General features: G+C 39.1%; 1 protein-coding gene across 1 annotated transcript in view; it reads left to right on the top strand.

Moving 5' to 3' along the window:
* The first annotated feature begins 13868 nt into the window (after positions 1-13868).
* CPNE8 (copine 8) overlaps positions 13869-18072 on the top strand; it is a 294507-nt gene continuing 290303 nt past the window's right edge. Inside the window, exons 1-3 of the mRNA XM_055580543.1 lie at positions 13869-13898; positions 14078-14233; positions 14637-14807. Coding sequence (XP_055436518.1) covers positions 14674-14807 — 134 coding nt within the window. The 5' untranslated portion in view covers positions 13869-13898; positions 14078-14233; positions 14637-14673. The remainder of the gene's footprint in view (positions 13899-14077; positions 14234-14636; positions 14808-18072) is intronic.

Here is an 18072-nt window from a genome sequence, read left to right as displayed (position 1 = left end):
TCTTTTTTGTTCAGTCTTTCCAAGCATCACAGTCTTTTCCCTTGAGTTGGCTCTTCGCTTCTAGTGGCCAAAGTGTTGAAGCTTCAGCTTCAGTATCAGTCCTTCCAATGAACATTCGAGGTTGAATTCCTTTCAGACTGTCTGGTTTGATCTCCTTGCAGACCATGAGACTCCAAGAGTCTTCTCTAGCATCACAATATAAAAGCATCAATTCTTCAGTGCCCAGCCTTTTTTATGGTCCAACTCTCACATCCATACACGACTTCTGGGAAAACCATAACTGTGACTATACAGAATTTTGTCAGCAAAGTGATGATTCTGCTTTTTAATGTGCTGTCTAGGTTTGTCATAGCTTTCCTTCCAAGGGGTAAATGTCTTTGAATTTCATGCTTGCAGTCAAAATCAGCAGTGATTTTTTAAATGTTTACCTTTTTTAAAATAGATGGTCAAATTATTTTGTCTGTATTTTGCTATCTTATTAATATATTTAAATTGAAACATAATTGATTCACATAATTATATTAGTTTCAGGTGTACAGCATACTGATTCAATAATATAATTATACTCCTCTTAAAATTATTGCAAGATAATGACTATATTTCCCCATGCTATATAATGTATCCTTGTTGCTTATCTATTTTACAAACAATAGTTTGTGTCTTTGAATCCCATGTCCCTGTCTTGCTCCTGCTTCCCATCCCCACTGGCATCTACTAGTTTGTTTTCTATATCTGTGAGTCTGTTTCTGTTTTGTTCTATGCATTCATTTATTTTATTTTTTAGATTCAACACACAAGTGATAACATATTGTCTTTCTCTGACTTATCTCACTAAGCATAATAATATCTAGGTCCATCCACACTGTTGCAAATGGCAGAATTTCATTATTTTTAATGGCTAATTAATATTCCGTTAGTGTGTGTAAATGTGACATTTTTCTTTCTCTTTTGATGGGTACTTAGAGATTGCTTACATATCTTTGCTATTGTAACTAGTGCTGTTATGAATATTTGGATGCTTGCTTCTTTTTGAAATAGCATTTTCATTTTCTTTGGATATGTTCCCAGCAGTGGAAATGCTAGCTCATATGGTAGATCTCCTTTAATTTCTCTTCCTGTGTTCCATACTGGCTGCAGTAATTTACAATCCCACCAACAGTGTACTAGGGTTCCATTTTGTCCACATTTTCATGAACATTAGTTATTTGTAGACTTCTTGGTGATAGCCATATATATAGGTATGAAGTGATAACTCACTTTTTTTTTTTAATCTGTGTATCTCTGATGATTAGTGATGTTTACTTTTTTTCATGTACCTGTTAGCCATCTGTATATATTCTTTGAATAAATGTCTACTTCTTATTTCTTAATGAGGGTCTTCTGAGCTGTTAATATGTGTTGAATATTAACTACTTGGTCATATGATTTGCAAATAATTTCTCCCATTCAGTTGGTTACCTTTTCATTTTATTAATGGTTTCCTTTGCCACACAGAAGTTTTTAAATTTAAGCTGGTTTCACTTGTTTATTTTTGCTTTTACTTATTTTGCCTTAGGAGATAGATCCAAGAAAATATTGCAATGGTGACCTTACAGAATGAGTGTTTCTGAACAGATTGGCAATGGGTATTAGATCTTCTTTATGTGTTCCACTGAATTCCCGTGTGAAGACATTTGGCATTGAACTTTAAACAAAAAAGTTTTGTCTGCACTGTTTTTATTGCAAAGCACAGGCTCTTTGTTGATGCACATGGGCTTTCTCTAGTTGTGGTACATGGGCTCTTGAGTGAGTGGGCTCAGTAATTGAGATGTGTGGGCTTTGTTGCCCCATGGCATGTGGGATCTTAGTTCCTTGACCAGAGATCAAACTTGAATACTTGCATTGGAAGGCAGACTCTTAACCACTGTACCACCAGGAAGGTCTGTGGTTTTGAACTTTTGTTTGCAGGGAGATTTTTGCTACAAATTCAATTCCACTACTAGTGATCAGTTTGCTCAGATTGTTTATTTCCTCCTGATTCAGCTCTAAAGGTTGTATGTTTCAAGAAACTGCCAGTTTATTTTTGGTTGTACATTTTATTGGTATATAACTTAAAAAAATTCTTATTGAAAAAAAAATTTTGGCATAACTATGTTAAATCATAGTTTCCTTTCATTTTTTTATTATTATTTTTAATTTTATTTTATTTTTAAACTTTACAATATTGTATTAGTTTTGCCAAATATCGAAATGAATCCACCACAGGTATACATGGGTTCCCCATCCTGAACCCTCCTCCCTCCTCCCTCCTCATACCATCCCTCTGGGTCGTCCCAGTGCACCAGCCCCAAGCATCCAGTATCGTGCATCGAACCTGGACTGGCAACTCGTTTCATACATGATATTTTACATGTTTCAATGCCATTCTCCCAAATCTTCCCACCCTCTCCCTCTCCAACAGAGTCCATAAGACTGTTCTATACATCAGTGTCTCTTTTGCTGTCTCGTACACAGGGTTATTGTTACCATCTTTCTAAATTCCATATATATGTGTTAGTATACTGTATTGGTGTTTTTCTTTCTGGCTTACTTCACTCTGTATAATAGGCTCCAGTTTCATCCACCTCATTAGAACTGATTCAAATGTATTCTTTTTAATGGCTGAGTATCTCTATGGTATTGGTTGTGATTTCTCCTCTTTTATTTCTTGTTTTATTTGTTCAGGTCCCCTCTCTTTTCTTCTTGATGAGCCTGGATATAGTTTATCAAATTTGCTTATATTTTCTAAGAAGAGCTCCCAGTTTCTTTGATATTTTCTGTTGTATTTTAGTCTCTTTTATTTATTCCTCTCTGATCTTTATTTTTCCCTTTCTCTTGCTGACGTTGGGCTTTCATTCTTTTTCTTTTCCTAATTCGTTTAGTTGAAAGGTTAGGTTTGTATAGTGGATTTTTCTTGTGTGAGGTAGGCCTGCAGTCACTATTCTAAAACTTCCCTTTTTGAACCACTTTTGCTGCATCCCATTTTTGTCTTGTGGTATTTTATGATTTCCTCTTTGCTTCCTCATTGCCCTTTGGTTTTCTAGTGCTACTGTGTTTAGTCTACAGGCATTTGTACTTTTCCCATTTTCTTTCCTGTGATTGATTTCTAGTTTCACTCATTGTGGTCAAGAAAAAATGCTTGATATAATTTCTGTCCTCACAAATTTGTTGAGATGTGATTTGTGGGATAACATATAATCTATTCTGAAGAATGTTCCTTGTGCACTTGAAAAGAATATGTATTCCGCTGGTTTGGATCAAATGTATTATAGATATCTATTAAGTCCAAAAATTTATTATGTTATTTAAGAGCACTGTTGCCTTATTGGTTTTCTGTCTGGATGATATGTAGATTGAGGTAAGTGGGTCATTAAAGTACCCTTCTCTTAATGTATTGTTTTCAATTTTCCCTTAATGTCCATCAGCATTTGCTTTCTATATTTAGGTGCTCCTTATTGGGTCCATTTATATTAACCAGTGTAATATCCTATTTTGGTATTGATCTTTTCATCATAGTATAATACTCTTTGTCTTTTGTTAAAGATTTTGTTTTAAAGTCTATGTTGCCTGTTAAGAGTATTGCTAATCCCACTTTCTTGTTATCTCCATTTCCATCTAATGACTTTTTCCATTCTCTCACTTTCAGGCTCTGTGAATCTTCAGTTCTCAGGTGAGTCTCCTGTGAGCAATATACAGATGGATCTTGTTTTTCATTTAATCAGCCATCCTCTATCTTTTGCTTGGAGCATTTAGTCCATTGTCTTTTAAAGTAATTATTGATAGGTATGTTCTCAATGCCTGCCATTTTGTTACTTGTTTTCTGTTTGTTTTGTAGTTCTTCTCTGTTCATTTCTTCATCATTATGTTTCTTCCTTGTGGTTTCATGATTTTCTTTGGTTGTATGCTTGTGCACCTTTCTTTTTCATTTTGCATTATCTATTGTAGGGTTTTGATTTGTGATTACTATGGGGTTCCAACCAGTCAGTCCTAAAGGGATCAGTCCTAGGTGTTCTTTGGAAGGACTGACGTTGAACCTGAAACTCCAATACTTTGGCCACCTGATGCAAAGAGCTGACTCATTGGAAAAGACCCTGATGCAGGGAAAGATTGAGGGCAGGAGAAGAAGTGGACGACAGAGGATGAGATGGTTGGATGGCATTACTGACTCAATGGACATAGGTTTGGGTGAACTCCGGAGTTGGTGATGGACAGGGAGGCCTGGTGTGCTGCAGTTCATGGCGTCGCAAAGAGTCAGACACGACTGAGTGACTGAACTGAACTGAACTACTATGGGGTTCATTATGTGGACCTATAACTAGATCTATTTGTTTCAAATAGGTATTCCTTTAAATTCAAGCACATTCCAAAAAAGCTACATTTTTAACCCCCTTCTCCTACATTTTGTGTTTTGATTTTACTTTATCATGTTTATCCCTTCACTGATTATTGTAGATATACTTTATTTTGTATTTATCTTTAAACTTAATACTATCTTATTTAAGTGATCAATCTCCAGCCTTTATTATATATTTGCCTTTCATAGAGAAATTTAGCCTTTTCAATAGATATTTAACTCTTATTATAGTTTTTTATTTTCCACTTTGAGAACAGCATTTAATATTTCTTTTAGGGTTCTGTGCGTGAAGTCACTTCAGTTATGTCCAACTCTTTATGACCCCATGGACCATAGCCTGCCAGGCTCCTCTGTCCATGGGATTCTCCAGACAAGAATACTGGAGTTTTTTCCCACGCCCTCCTCCAGGGGATCTTGCTGACCCAGGGGTTGAACCCACATCTCCTAAGTCTCCTGCATTGCAGGTGGATTCTTTACCACTGAGCCACAAGGGTTAATTTAGTATTTATTTTAGGGTTAATTTAGTATTTATGAGCTCTTAGTTTTTCCTTGTTTGAAGCTGTTTATCTCTCCTTCAGTTATCTGTCTTCCATGGTGGCTCAGACGGTAAAGCATCTGCTTACAGTGTGGGAGACCCGGGTTTGATCCCTGGGTTGGGAAAACCCTCTGGAGAAGGAAATGGCAACCCACTCCAGTACTCTTGCCTGGAAAATCCCATGGATGGAGGAGCCTTGTAGGCTACAGTCCATGGGATCACAGCAGAGTATCCTAAGTTGTAGGGTTTTCCCTTTTGGCACTTTGAATATATTATGTCACTCCCTTCTAGCCTTCAGATTTTCTGTGGAAAAGTCAGCTGATAGCCTCATGGGGACTCCCTTGGATACAACTTTTTGTTTTTCTCTTGCTTCCTGTAAAAATCTCTGTTTATATTTATCCTTTAGCATTTCAATTATATGTATCTGCATGGGTCTGTCTCAGTTCATCTTATTTGGGACCCTCTGTGCTTCTTAAACCTGGATATCTCTTTCCTTCTTCAGGTTGAGAATTTTTCAGCCATAATTTCATTAAATTCATTTTCAACTCCCTTCTCTTTCTCTTGCCTTCTAGAACCGCTATAATGAAAATGTTGGTTTGTTTCCTGTTATCTCAAACATCATTTAAACTGCTATCATTTTGTAAAGTTACTTTTGTTAGTACTATTCTGATTGGGTGAATTCTATTATTCTAAATTCCAGATCATTTGTGTGTTGTTCTGTATCACCTACTCTGCTGTTTATTCCTTCTACTCTGTTTTCCATTTTATTTACTGTATTCTTCAATTCTGACTTATTCTTTTTATGTTTTTTTTAGCTCCTTGTTAAAATTCTCACTGTGTTTATTTATTCTTTTTCAAAATTCAGTTAGCATTCCTGTTTCTGAGAGGGCTAACAGGTAAGAAGGCCAGAGGTTGCCAGGCAGCAAGAGGAAATAAACTGCAAGTGGCAAACTTTTTCTTTTTTCCTTCTCTATTGGTTCAGAACATCTGGTTCTGTATGAACTTAAATTTTCTCAAACCTTGGGCTAACCAATGCATTTTCCTTATGAAAACGTTTTGCTTAAGCTATCTTAATGAACTATACAAAAAAGATCTTCACAACCCAGATAATCATGATGGTGTGATCACTCACCTAGAGCCAGAAATCCTGGAGTGTGAAGTAAAGTGGGCCTTAGGAAGCATCACTATGAACAAAGCTAGTGGAGGTGATGGAATTCCAGTTGAGCTATTTCAAATCCTGAAAGACGATGCTGTGAAAGTGCTACACTCAATATGCCAGCAAATTTGGAAAATGCAGCAGTGGCCACAAAACTGGAAAAGGTCAGTTTTCATTCCAATCCCAAAGAAAGGTAGTGCCAAAGAATGCTCAAACTACCACACAATTGCACTCATCTCACACACTAGTAAAGTAGTGCTCAAAATTCTCCAAGCCAGACTTCAACAGTACATGAACCGTGAGCGTCCAGATGTTCAAGCTGGATTTAGAAAAGGCAGATGAACCCGAGATCAAATTGCCAGCATCTTATGAACCATTGAAAAAGCAAGACAGTTCCAGAAAAATATCTACTTCTGCTTTATCAACTACGCCAAAACCTTTGGCTGTGTGGACCACAAGAAACTGTGGAAAATTCTGAAAGAAATGGGAATACCAGACCACCTGACCTGCCTCTTGAGAAACCTGTATGCAGGTCAGGAAGCAACAGTTAGAACTGGACATGGAACAACAGACTGGTTCCAAATAGGAAAAGGGGTACATCAAGGCTGTATATTGTCACCCTGCTTATTTAACTTATATGCAGAGTAGATCATGAGAAACGCTGGGCTTGGATTCCAAGTATCCTTGCACCAGAGGGTAGCAACGCTGCAGTAAGAGAGGTCCATGTGGGCTTTTGGCTTGTAACAGGACATGAGCTATGATGGGCTGGCCTCAGACAGAGGTTTGGTCTGCCTCTGTTGTGCAGTCTCTGCAACCACCAGCAATGTCAGACCCACTGTATCTGAGTCTCCTTTATATCTCACAGCTGTTGACCCCAGCTTCCACTGCTCCCACTCCTTTGTGGCATTGTTCTCTAGGGCATGCAGGGTCGTGTGGGCTCTCAGAATGTATGTGGTTATGGGCCCTGGCTGTCTGGATGCTGTCAAAGTTTGAGACCATCTATAAACTCTATCTGTGCAAGCAACTGCAATGGCTACCTGCAGTGTGTTCAGATACTACCCCTGGTCCAATTCACCTCTGAGTCCCATAGTTGAACTCTCACTCAGTTTAACTTTAGGCACACATAGGAAAGTCATGGGAAACTAGGCAGTCACTGGAACAGTCTGCCCTCTCTCGTCTGCCTCAGTGGCAAGCCAGTGCTCATATGCTCCTCGTGAGCAGAGTTCAAGGTTCCCAAAGCCCTCCTGTTAGTCTAAGTTTCCCTCCAACAAACCATGGGGGATCCTCTTCCCCGTGTCTGACTTGAGGGCTGGCACACCCAATATATGGCTTATAGCTCACTCCCAAGGGTAGACCTCCACAAGTGTATTTTCCCCTTTACTCTGAGTCCTCTCCCAAGGACAAAAGTCCCAACCCGATCACATTTATTCCCTTACTATTCAATTCTGTGTGAGTATTTCTTACACCTTTGGTTATAAAGCAGTCTTTCTGCCAGTTTCCAGCTAGTTTTCAGTGGCATTTATTCTACACATAGACACATTTTTGATGTGTTCACAGAGGTAATTGAGTTCTATGTACTCCTACACTACCATCTTGGTCAACTTCTCTATGTTGAACTTTTAAGGAACTACCAAACTGTTTCCCAAAGTTGTTATATCATTTTATGTTCCCACTAGAGGTATTTGAGAGTTCCAGGTGCTCTAGACCCTTGTCAATGTTATGTATGGTAAATCTCTAACATCAACATTCTAACAAATGTGTAGTGGTATCTCGTTGCGGTTTTAATTTATAGTTTTCTAATCAATAATGTTGAGCATTTTTTCATGTTCTTATTTGCTATTTGTAATCTTTGGTGAAGTTGTTAGTTCTTATAGATTTTTAGTGTTCTTTGTATATTCTGGGTGTATGTTATTGATCTATATATATTTTGTAAAATATTCCCCCAGTGGGTGCTTTGTCTTTTTATTTTCTTTATAATATCTTTCAAAGAAAAGGAAAATTTTAATTTGAAGTTCACTGTAATAGTGTATTCTTCTATGGATCATGATTTTTGTATTATATCTATGAAATCTTTGCCTAACTCAAGTTCATAAAATTTTTCTCTTATGTCTTTTTCTAGAAATTTTATAATATTAGGTTTTATGTTGAGATATATGATATATTTTGGGTAATTTTTTGTATACGGTATAAGGTATGGATTAAAGTTTATTACTTTTTCAAATAGATATCCAATTAAACTATGTTTAATTTGGATAACTATTATCACATTGTTCTCTTTAAGGCTCATACAATTTAAACTTCTAACAAAAATGTATGAGGGTGTCTCTCAGTCTGACAATACTTGTATACTAGGAAAGAGTAGTATCTTCATCTACTGTTGAATTGCTTTTTAACATTGTGAGGTTAAGCATCATTTTTTATATTTTAGAGCTATTTCATTTCCTTTCTGTGAACTAATTATTTCTGTCCTCTGCTCATTATTTTCTATTGGGATGTTGGTCATTTTTTTTTCTGTTTTAGGAAATTAATTTAAAATGTTGAATTCTATTTGATTGCTTTTGTAAAAATAAAATAACCTTCAGAGTATAATACATGAACACTGAGTTTGTAAAAAGTATTTGAACTTTTAACACTCTAAAATAGTGTTTTTAAAGGGCATCTCAAATGGTTTCATTAGAAAACTATTGCCGAGTTAAATGTAGGACTTTGTAAGATTCAGATCTCTTCATTCACCAAGATAATTTTCAGTAACATGGACTGATTAGAACAGCATTTGAAAAGTCCAGAGTCACTGTGAGGCCATCTAAATAAGCTGCTTTGACTTAAACGGGCTATTGCTTTACTGTCTATATTTGCAAAACAAGACCTCAAAATAAAAAAGCCTGACTCCAGTCAATAAGATGTGTGGGTCTCAACTGACTGATTTCCTACTATGAATCTCTTTAACAGCATCAATATTATTTGGCGAATATATCTATGGGGCTTTGGTCCCTCAACATCCATAGGCAAAACAGGAATATATTATAATGTTAAAACGTTAAGATTTCTTGGACAGCCATTGATGGATGAATTTTAACTAAGGAGGAGCTTAATAAATGCCATAAATTATCTTTAATTAAAGCAGAAACTAAACTGCAACACATTTTCCTAGAATAAATAACTCAGGTTCTTCTTCTTAAAACAAAATCATCATTGTCAGTGTCTATGTAAACTTTTTCTGAGCATCAAAAACTAAAATCCATGTTTATTTCTATTAACTTACAACATTCTAAGAGACTCACTTGAGAAACACAGTGATTTAATTATTTGAATTTGAATAGAAAATACCCCATTTAATGTGACAAATCATGGTAAATTTAACAGCAATTGTTAAGGTATGAAACAGTTTTGTGAATTACAGAATTTTGCCCATATCTCTTGAGCATTAGGGGAAGTTCCATTGAAATAACTATTTTAAAATATATCAAAAAAGGTGCTAAGTGTTAATATCACTAAAGTATTAAATATGTAAGATTTATATACTTATCTTGTATACTTCTCTAGTTTCCAATAAAACTTTCATTTTAATGCATCTTCTAATTGTCCAAGCAGGTAAGAAACCAGAGTATACTCTGACCATATACTAATTAATGCCTATCTGCCTTGCTCTAAGAAAGGTCTAAATAAGGTTTAAAAATTAGGCATTAGTTCCTTACACATTATGGCCATAAAATGCCAGAAAGCTTGTTTCTGTGTGAGGTCCTCAGCAATGCAATTACTTACTGGATGCGTAGCTTTTGCACTAATGACTTCCGGAATGGGGTGGGCTTCATGCTCAAGGCAGTAAAATGGGGCTAGAGGTGAGCTTCCTGAAACATTTCAGCAGAAGAATCTGAAAAATAAACCTGGAATAATAACTGAAAATCTTTAGTATTTTGTAATATCAGTAATTGTCCAAGTAAGAGAATGAGGCAAGTGCAGCATCAGAAAAACACAAGGCAGTAATGTGACCTCTGCAGGATCTGCTACAATGATCCTGTTGGTCTTTTTCTCTTGAGAGCCTCTTCTTCCTTTTCCTTAGTATCTTTGTCTTGTTTTCTTTTTTCTTTCCTATTTGTTCAAGTGCTTCTTCCCTACCCATTTCTGGGATCCTTCTTTGTCTTTCATGCAGGGCAGATACTCATCCTACTTGATTCTTATTTTTATATTTCTTTCTCCTTTTTTCCCTGGAGTGTTCACCCATATCCTTGGATTCAACTCTAACTCTAACCCATTGACTCCAAGCTCAGCAATCCTATTTCTTCACCATAGCTTCAAAAGCCTCTTATACTTTCCACCTGAGTGTTCAGCTCTCACTTTAACTCAATGTAGCAAAGCAATTTTGACACATTCAACAGTTGCTGGCCACACAGCACCTGAATCACATCTTCTTAACTCCATCATTTAGTTCAGTTCAATTCAGTTCAGTAGTTCAGTCTCTCTGTCATGTCTGATTCTTTGCGACTCCATGGACTGCAGCATGGCAGGACTCCCTGTCCATCACCAATTCCCAGAGTTCACCCAAACCCATGTCCACTGAGTCAGTGATGCCATCCAACCATCTCATCCTCTGCCATCCCCTTCTCCTTCTGCCCTCAATCTTTCCCAGCATCAGGGTCTTTTCCAATGAGTCAGCTCTTTGAATCAGGTGGCCAAAGTATTGGAGTTTCAGCTTCAACATCAGTCCTTCCAATGGACACTCAGGATGGATCTCCTTTAGGATGGACAGGTAGGATCTGCTTGCAGTCCAAGTGACTCTCAAGAGTCTTCTCCAACATCACAGTTCAAAGTATCAATTCTTCTGCATTCAGCTTTCTTTATAGTCCAACTCTCATGTCCATACATGACTAATGGAAAAACCATAGTCTTGACTAGACGGACCTTTGTTGGCAAAGTAATGTCTCTGCTTTTTAATATGCCATCTAGGTTGGTCATAACTTTCGTTCCAAGGAGTAAACATCTTTTAATTTCATGGCTGCAGTCACCATGGGCAGTGATTTTGGAGCCCAAAAAAATAAAGTCAGCCACTGTTTCCACTGTTTCCCCATCTATTTCCCATGAAGTGATGGGACCAGATGCCATGATCTTAGTTTTCTGAATGTTGAGCTCTAAGTCAACTTTTTCACTCTCCTCTTTCACTTTCATCAAGAGGCTCTTTAGTTCTTCTTCACTTTCTGCCCTAAGGGTGGTGTCATCTGCATATCTGAGGTTATTGATATTTCTCCCGGCAATCTTGATTCCAGCTTGTGCTTCATCCAGTCCAGCATTTCTCATGATGTACTCTGCCTGTAAGTTAAATAAGCAGGGTGACAGTACATAGCCTTGACATACTCCTTTCCCAATTAGGAACCAGTCTGTTGTTCCATGTCCAGTTCTAACTGTTGCTTCCCGACCTGCATACAGATTTCTCAAGAGGCAGGTCAGGTGGTCTGATATTCCCATGTCTTTCAGAATTTTCCACACTTTCTTGTGATACACACAGTCAAAGGTTTTGGCATAATCAATAAAGCAGAAATGGCTGTTTTTCTGGAATTCTCTTGCTTTTTCAATGATTCAGAGGATGTTGGCAATTTGATGTCTGATTCCTCTGCCTTTTCTAAAACCAGCTTGAACATCTGGAAGTTCACGGTTCACATATTGCTGAAGCCTGGCTTGGAGAATTTTGAGCATTACTTTACTAGCGTGTGAGATGAGTGCAATTGTGTGGTAGTTTGAACATTCTTTGGCACTGTCTTCCTTTGGGATTGGAATGAACACTGACCTTTTCCAGTCCTGTGGCCACTGCTGAGTTTTCCAAATTTGCTGACATATTGAGTGCCAACACTTTCACAGCATCATCTTTCAGGATTTGAAATAGCTCAACTGGAATTTCATCACCTCCACTAGCTTTGTTCATAGTGATGCTTTCTAAGGCCCACTTGACTTCACATTCCAGGATATCTGACTCTAGGTGAATGATCACACCATCATGATTATCTGGGTCATGAAGATCTTTTTTGTACAGTCCTTCCATGTATTTTTGCCACCTCTTCTTAATATCTTCTGCTTCTGCTAGGTCCATACCATTCCTGTCCTTTATTGAGCCCATCTTTACATGAAATGTTTCCTTGGTATCTCTAATTTTCTTGAAGAGATCTCTAGTCTTTTCCATTCTATTATTTTCCTCTATTTCTTTGCGCTGATCATTGAGAAGGCTTTCTTATCTCTCCTTGCTATTCTTTGGAACTCTGCATTCAAATAGGTATAGCTTTCCTTTTTTCCTGTGCCTTTCACTTCTCTTCTTGTCACAGCTATTTGTAAGGCCTCCTCAGACAGCCATTTTGCTTTTTTGCATTTCTTTTTCTTGGGGATGGTTCGTGATCCCTGTTTCCTGTACAATTTCATTAACTTCCATCCATAGTTCATCAGGCACTCTGTCTATCAGATCTAATCCCTTGAATCGATTTCTCACTTCCACTGTATAATCCTAAGGGATTTGATTTAGGTCATACCTGAATGGTCTAGTGGTTTTCCCCATTTTCTTCAATTTAAGTCTGAATTTGGCAATAAGGAGTTCATGATCTGAGCCACAGTCAGCTCCCGGTCTTGTTTTTGCTGATGGTATAGAGCTTCTCCATCTTTGGCTCCATCATTACTTAGTCAAATTTCAAGCATCCCTTACGGCCTATATGTGTCCAATAAATACCTTTGCATTGTTTTTAAATAACTAATCTGACAGGACAACTTTATGTATACAGAAGAATCAAAGATGAAATTCTATGATTCTTTTATCTAACAAGAAAATGGCAGTTTACATTTCTTCTAGAATTATTGATGTTCATCTGAATATGATTATCTAGTGATAACTAGCCAACTTTAAGAACTTTCACAGAATAAACCCTACATTTCTTGAAATACTTAAAATGTCTTTAAAAGATGCTTTGATTAAGAATTTTACAAGAACATGTTTTCATGATTACTAAACACAGAACAGGTCTTACATTTATTTCTTCAATAGGCTTCTATAAAAGTATGGTTAGCTTAAAAAAATACACTTAAATCTCTTTCCCAAAACTAATTTTGGTAGCACAATGGAAATGTCTAGAGTTTTAGGGCATCTCCAAACAGGGAAAGGGAAAGAAGAACAGAGAACTTTTAACTAACTAAAGGGTGACAAGTGCTGGGTGGCGGGGGCGGGGTGGGGGGGGGAGGTGAAAGGAAAGGAAACCAAGAATGGAACGTGGGAAGGATTCTTGGGAGCATAAAGCCTCAAGACTGCACCCACACATCCTCATCTGCAACTCTATAGATTCTCTAGTCAGGTGGCTCCCAGTGTATTAAAATATTACAACGTAGGGCAGGTCCTCAACGACGAAAACGGTTTGCCCCCTGAGTCAGTCTTGCCAGCTGGCAACTCAGTTATTGGTGCTATAAAGGAAGATGGATATGTCCACACTCATCGTCCCTCCTCCAGTCCCCGCCCCTCTCCTGCTTTTGCACTACTCCGAGTGCTGATCTCTGTCTCCCCCTGGTGGCAACCGTCCAGGGACAAGCAGGCACTTGAGCTAGGCAGGAGGGAACATGCCTATAATAAAGATCGCGGCAAGGGAGCTGGGCTGCGGGTACCTCCCTTTGCAGCTTCTGCATACTGGTACAAGTCTGGCCTTCCCAGAAAACAGTTCCCCAAAGGTGGCGCTCACTCCAGCTTAGTTCTGTTTTTATCTGTGCAGCTTCATTCAGGTCTTACCGGTTGAGAGTCCTATTTTGTTGTGACTGTCAGGTTTTAGGGCGTAACTTCCACGCATTTGGAAGCAAGGGGGCGCAGGAGAGTCCAGACGGTAAAAGGATTATAGACATTAGCACCCCCCGCCCTTATTTCGAAGAACTGAGGGAAGAGGGAAATCAGATTGCTCCCTAAAATCCCCAATAGTATCCCTCCCCGCCCCTCGCTCCACCTTAGGTTTCTCCTGCTCTCGGCTTGTTCCCTATATTGATCTGTTACTTTACCACTGCTTAGAGAAGGTTGGAGATCGTCTCGAAGTCTGCCTCATTGTCCCCAACCCTTAAGTGGCCGAGAGTGGGCAGTCCAGAAGCGCGGATTCGGCTCATCTGCTGTAGGGCACAGTGTATGGGAGGACCTCCGTGGACTCCGAGGGCGAGATGAGGATCCCCGGTAAATGGGAAGGGGTGGGCTTATGACGCGGGATTTAGGAACAGGCGCGGGTGTAAAGACGCGTGGATAAAACACAAACCGCTTGCCAAGCCGGCCAGAGGTTGTTCTACTAGACGGTTGGGGTCTGTGTCTGATGCCCCCAACCCCGCTAGGCTGCCCAGTGGCTCCGCCGAGCCTGAAGCCTAGAGCGAGTAAAGGATCGCGGGGTGTCCTCAGCTCGGGCTGAGGGGGCAGGGAAGCCGAAAGCCCTGTGCGCCACTTCCTCAGCAGCTTCAGCTTCTGCGGGCCTGTTCCCTCGCGGCTTTACCCTGAGATCCGCCTCTTCTCGGCCTCCCCCTTTCCGCGAACTGCCTCCGCCTCCTTCCTCTGCCTCCACCCTCAATCCCCAACGCTGTTTGTCTAGAGCTGGGCTAGGAGCCCTCAATCGGCCAGAGCTCTGGATGTGGGTGCCAGACAATTCCACGGCGCCTCTCAAGATGGACAGCCGCTACACCAGCTCCGCGGGCCTCGGGGATTTAAACCAGCTGAGCACGGCCATCCCGGCCACGCGAGTGGAGGTGTCAGTGTCTTGCAGGTGAGGACGCAGCCCTTCCCCTCCGTCCTTTGCCCCCACATCTACTGGGTCGGTAGCGTTTGGCAAGCGCGCAGGGTACGCCGAGGCTCTGCGAGGGTGAGAAGTTGCGCTATGAGAGGGAAATAGCTCAGTTGTGGGTCTCGAATCACCGCCGGGTCGAGTCGCAGAGCGAAGAGCCAGAACTAGGAGCGAATGGTGGGATATGGGACTGAGACTTTCTTTCTGGGAAATGCTGTAAAAGTTGGCTGGGCTGTGACTCAGCGGCGGGAACCCCTGGCCGCCGCCCACTTTACGAGCCCTTTTTCACGTCCCAAGCTCGAGCTGTGGGGTTGGGTGATGACAGGAATCGAAGAGCACAGCATTGCCAAAAGCGCTTCTGACCAATGCGCGCAGTGGCCCAGGATTCCCTCTGCTAGGCTATGCAAACCTGAGGTTGGCACAGTTGGCTCCAAACCGGGCAGCTTCCTCCCCACCCACTTCCTGGAGCCATCCAGCTTGCTTCCCCGCCTGCTCGCCCGCACCTCCTCTGGGGGAGCCTTTTTGCCTTTGACCTACTACGTAGAGATTGCCACCGCAGCCTTACCTAAACTGTGGGAAGTCACGACTTTCTGCCTGCAAGTGGATACATTTGAGTGCCTGTAAAAACCTACACTCTGCTGTACATTTCAAACTCCTTTGGCTGACGTTCTTTGGGTCAGTTTCCTTGTAAATAAAGTAGCGTAATTGCTATATCGCAGATGATTTTAAGATGACAACACTGAGTGGAGCCCACTCCCATGTTTGCAGACTTTGATCTTTCTCAGTGGAAAACTCTTAACCTGAACACTTTTCACTTGTTTTTAAAGCCCTCAAATCCCTTCCTTCCTTTTTTTAAGGAAAAAAAAGGAAGAAATCTAATTAACATGGTTAAGTATCGATGTAAATAAGCCCCTAGGCTTAAAATACTATCAATCTAGTGATATTTAATTTTGCATTGTCACAAGACTAAACCTGAAAGCCAGAAGAATGATTTCTTAAGGCTGACTTCAGACCATTAAACACTAATGCTGATAGTGATAGCTAAATGCTGCCTGAGATTTCTGCCAGTTGAACAAGTGAAACTGTATGGAAAATTCTTCTTAGACATTAATTTCTAGATCTTTTTCTCTTTTCTTAAGCTGGCTTTGGATGCTAGAGGGAGGTTATCAGTATTTAACAGGTAATGAATGCATAGCCTGAAGTCCTACAATAACAGCATTTTCTAGAGTTCTTATTTTCTGCTGAAATCCTATAAATCTGAATGGCATGTGGCCTGTATGAGGAATGAATACAAATGTCAGTTAAGTCTGAGTTGCCTATAAACTTTTTAGGGATTGTGGGGAAATGATACTTTAGTCTTCCTGCCAATAAGGTCCATATTTAACCACTCTCTCTCCCCCCTCTGATGCTTGTTTGCTGTGGTGATGGGAACCTTGGTCAACTGGCTTTAATCCAATTTCTTTCAGCTTGCTACCTCAGAACCTGGAGATCCCCTTGTGTCACCCCTTTTTTTGATACCATTGATTTCATGTATTGTTTTTAATTTTTCATGTTCAAATAAAAAAGTTTTGGAAGAGAACCCAAATACTTGTAGTACTTATTGATAATTGAATCTTGTGATGATAGATGATGGTGTCCCTGGGGCTTTGGCATAAGAGATCTGGTTATACATTCTGGCTTTATATATATTCTGATGTCTAAAATGAAGATAATTTTGGCATTTATCTTATATAGGGTGTTATCAGAGTTTAATAAAATGATATCTGAAAAACACTAACAATGTAGACATGAAAGAAAGGGTTAAAAATATTAGCTATTATTATGATATTGGAAATAGTATTTATTGAATCAGTATATTGCATATGGTTCAGCTATGGAATTCTGTAAATAGTCCTTCTCTTTTGAACTTCAATAAATTGGTTAAAGAAGACACAGATAGAGGCAGCCTCAGGGTATCTGTTCTTTTTTTCTCTTTCTTCTTTGATATATATAAAGAGCATACTTCCTAGATTGCCTGTTGGGATTTTATCTAGCAGCAAGGCACAGTTGTAGGTCCTTTAGCCTTACCATTGGCAAGCAGAGCAAGGAATCACCTTGTTTTTTCATATTGAAGACTTCTGATGATTTGCTGATGACCTTTTTGATAATCTCCTTTCATTGTGGCCAGTCTAAGATTTTTTAAAAGCTTTATGATGTTTGCATCTTCATTTTGAGTGAGGTGAGAAAATCAACAATTGAAGCTTGAAGTAAAATATAATTCATGGAAATCATTTAGTCTATTCACTTAAGGAAGTGTTTGAGTGTCTTTTATGTTTAGCACTATGCCATGTTCCATGAGAAATGCATGAGAAGTTCTCTAAAAAAGTGAAATCTTCTTGGGAGATAAATATTATATAACACATAATAACATAGGACTAAATCCAAAGATGAGGTTCATGAAGAGGAATGGAAGATATCATTGTGAGACAGAATACTTGGAATGTGCTACAAAGAGGAAATGGGGCATGAGCGGAGACAAGACAGATGGCATGGTTTTACTAGAGAAAGAGCAGTGGAGTTTCTGTAGTAGCTACAAAGTTGGTATGTTAAAGTGACAAATATTTTCTAGCTATATTTATGCAGAGATAATGTTCCTACTCTTTAACTTACCTTCTACTCATTATTCAGCTCTTCTTGCATTCATTTTTAAAATTTATGTTAATTTGTAAATTTTAAGATTTTTAAGTTATTGGGTTACCTAATTAAAATGTCTATAGATGAAATGACACAACCTTAGAAACATAAAATAACATTCCTGTTTTATTCTGAAAACAGATTAATATAAAATAAAGGTAAAAACAATGGGAAAAGTAATACACAGTAATTAACTGTTTTCCCTGAGACCTTGGTTTGTGGCACTATTTCTCACACATTGTTTTGATGATTTTGTTATTGTCATGTCATTTTGATAAGCCAGTTAGAAACTGGCTTATCAAGTATAATAGCAGGGATAGCAGTCTATATTTCTAGACTTTGTAGATTAGATATCACAAATGAATCTTACTGAGCCAATAATCCTATAATGGTAATAAAATTAATTTTAAAATCTAGTGTGGAAGGAAGAATACAAAGTGGAAAGTAATGAGTGCCTATTTTGTATTAGGAATTCTAAAAAGCACTTCCTGACCTGGCTTTAGGAGAAGACAATGGCACCCCACTCCAGTACTCTTGCCTGGAAAATCCCATGGACGGAGGAGCCTGGTAGGCT

The sequence above is a fragment of the Bubalus kerabau genome, chromosome 1 (genome assembly GCF_029407905.1).
Source record: "Bubalus kerabau isolate K-KA32 ecotype Philippines breed swamp buffalo chromosome 1, PCC_UOA_SB_1v2, whole genome shotgun sequence".
Taxonomy (NCBI): Eukaryota; Metazoa; Chordata; class Mammalia; order Artiodactyla; family Bovidae; genus Bubalus; species Bubalus kerabau.
The sequence above is the reverse complement of the archived record's forward strand: the minus strand, read 5'-3'. Positions and strand labels throughout refer to the sequence as shown.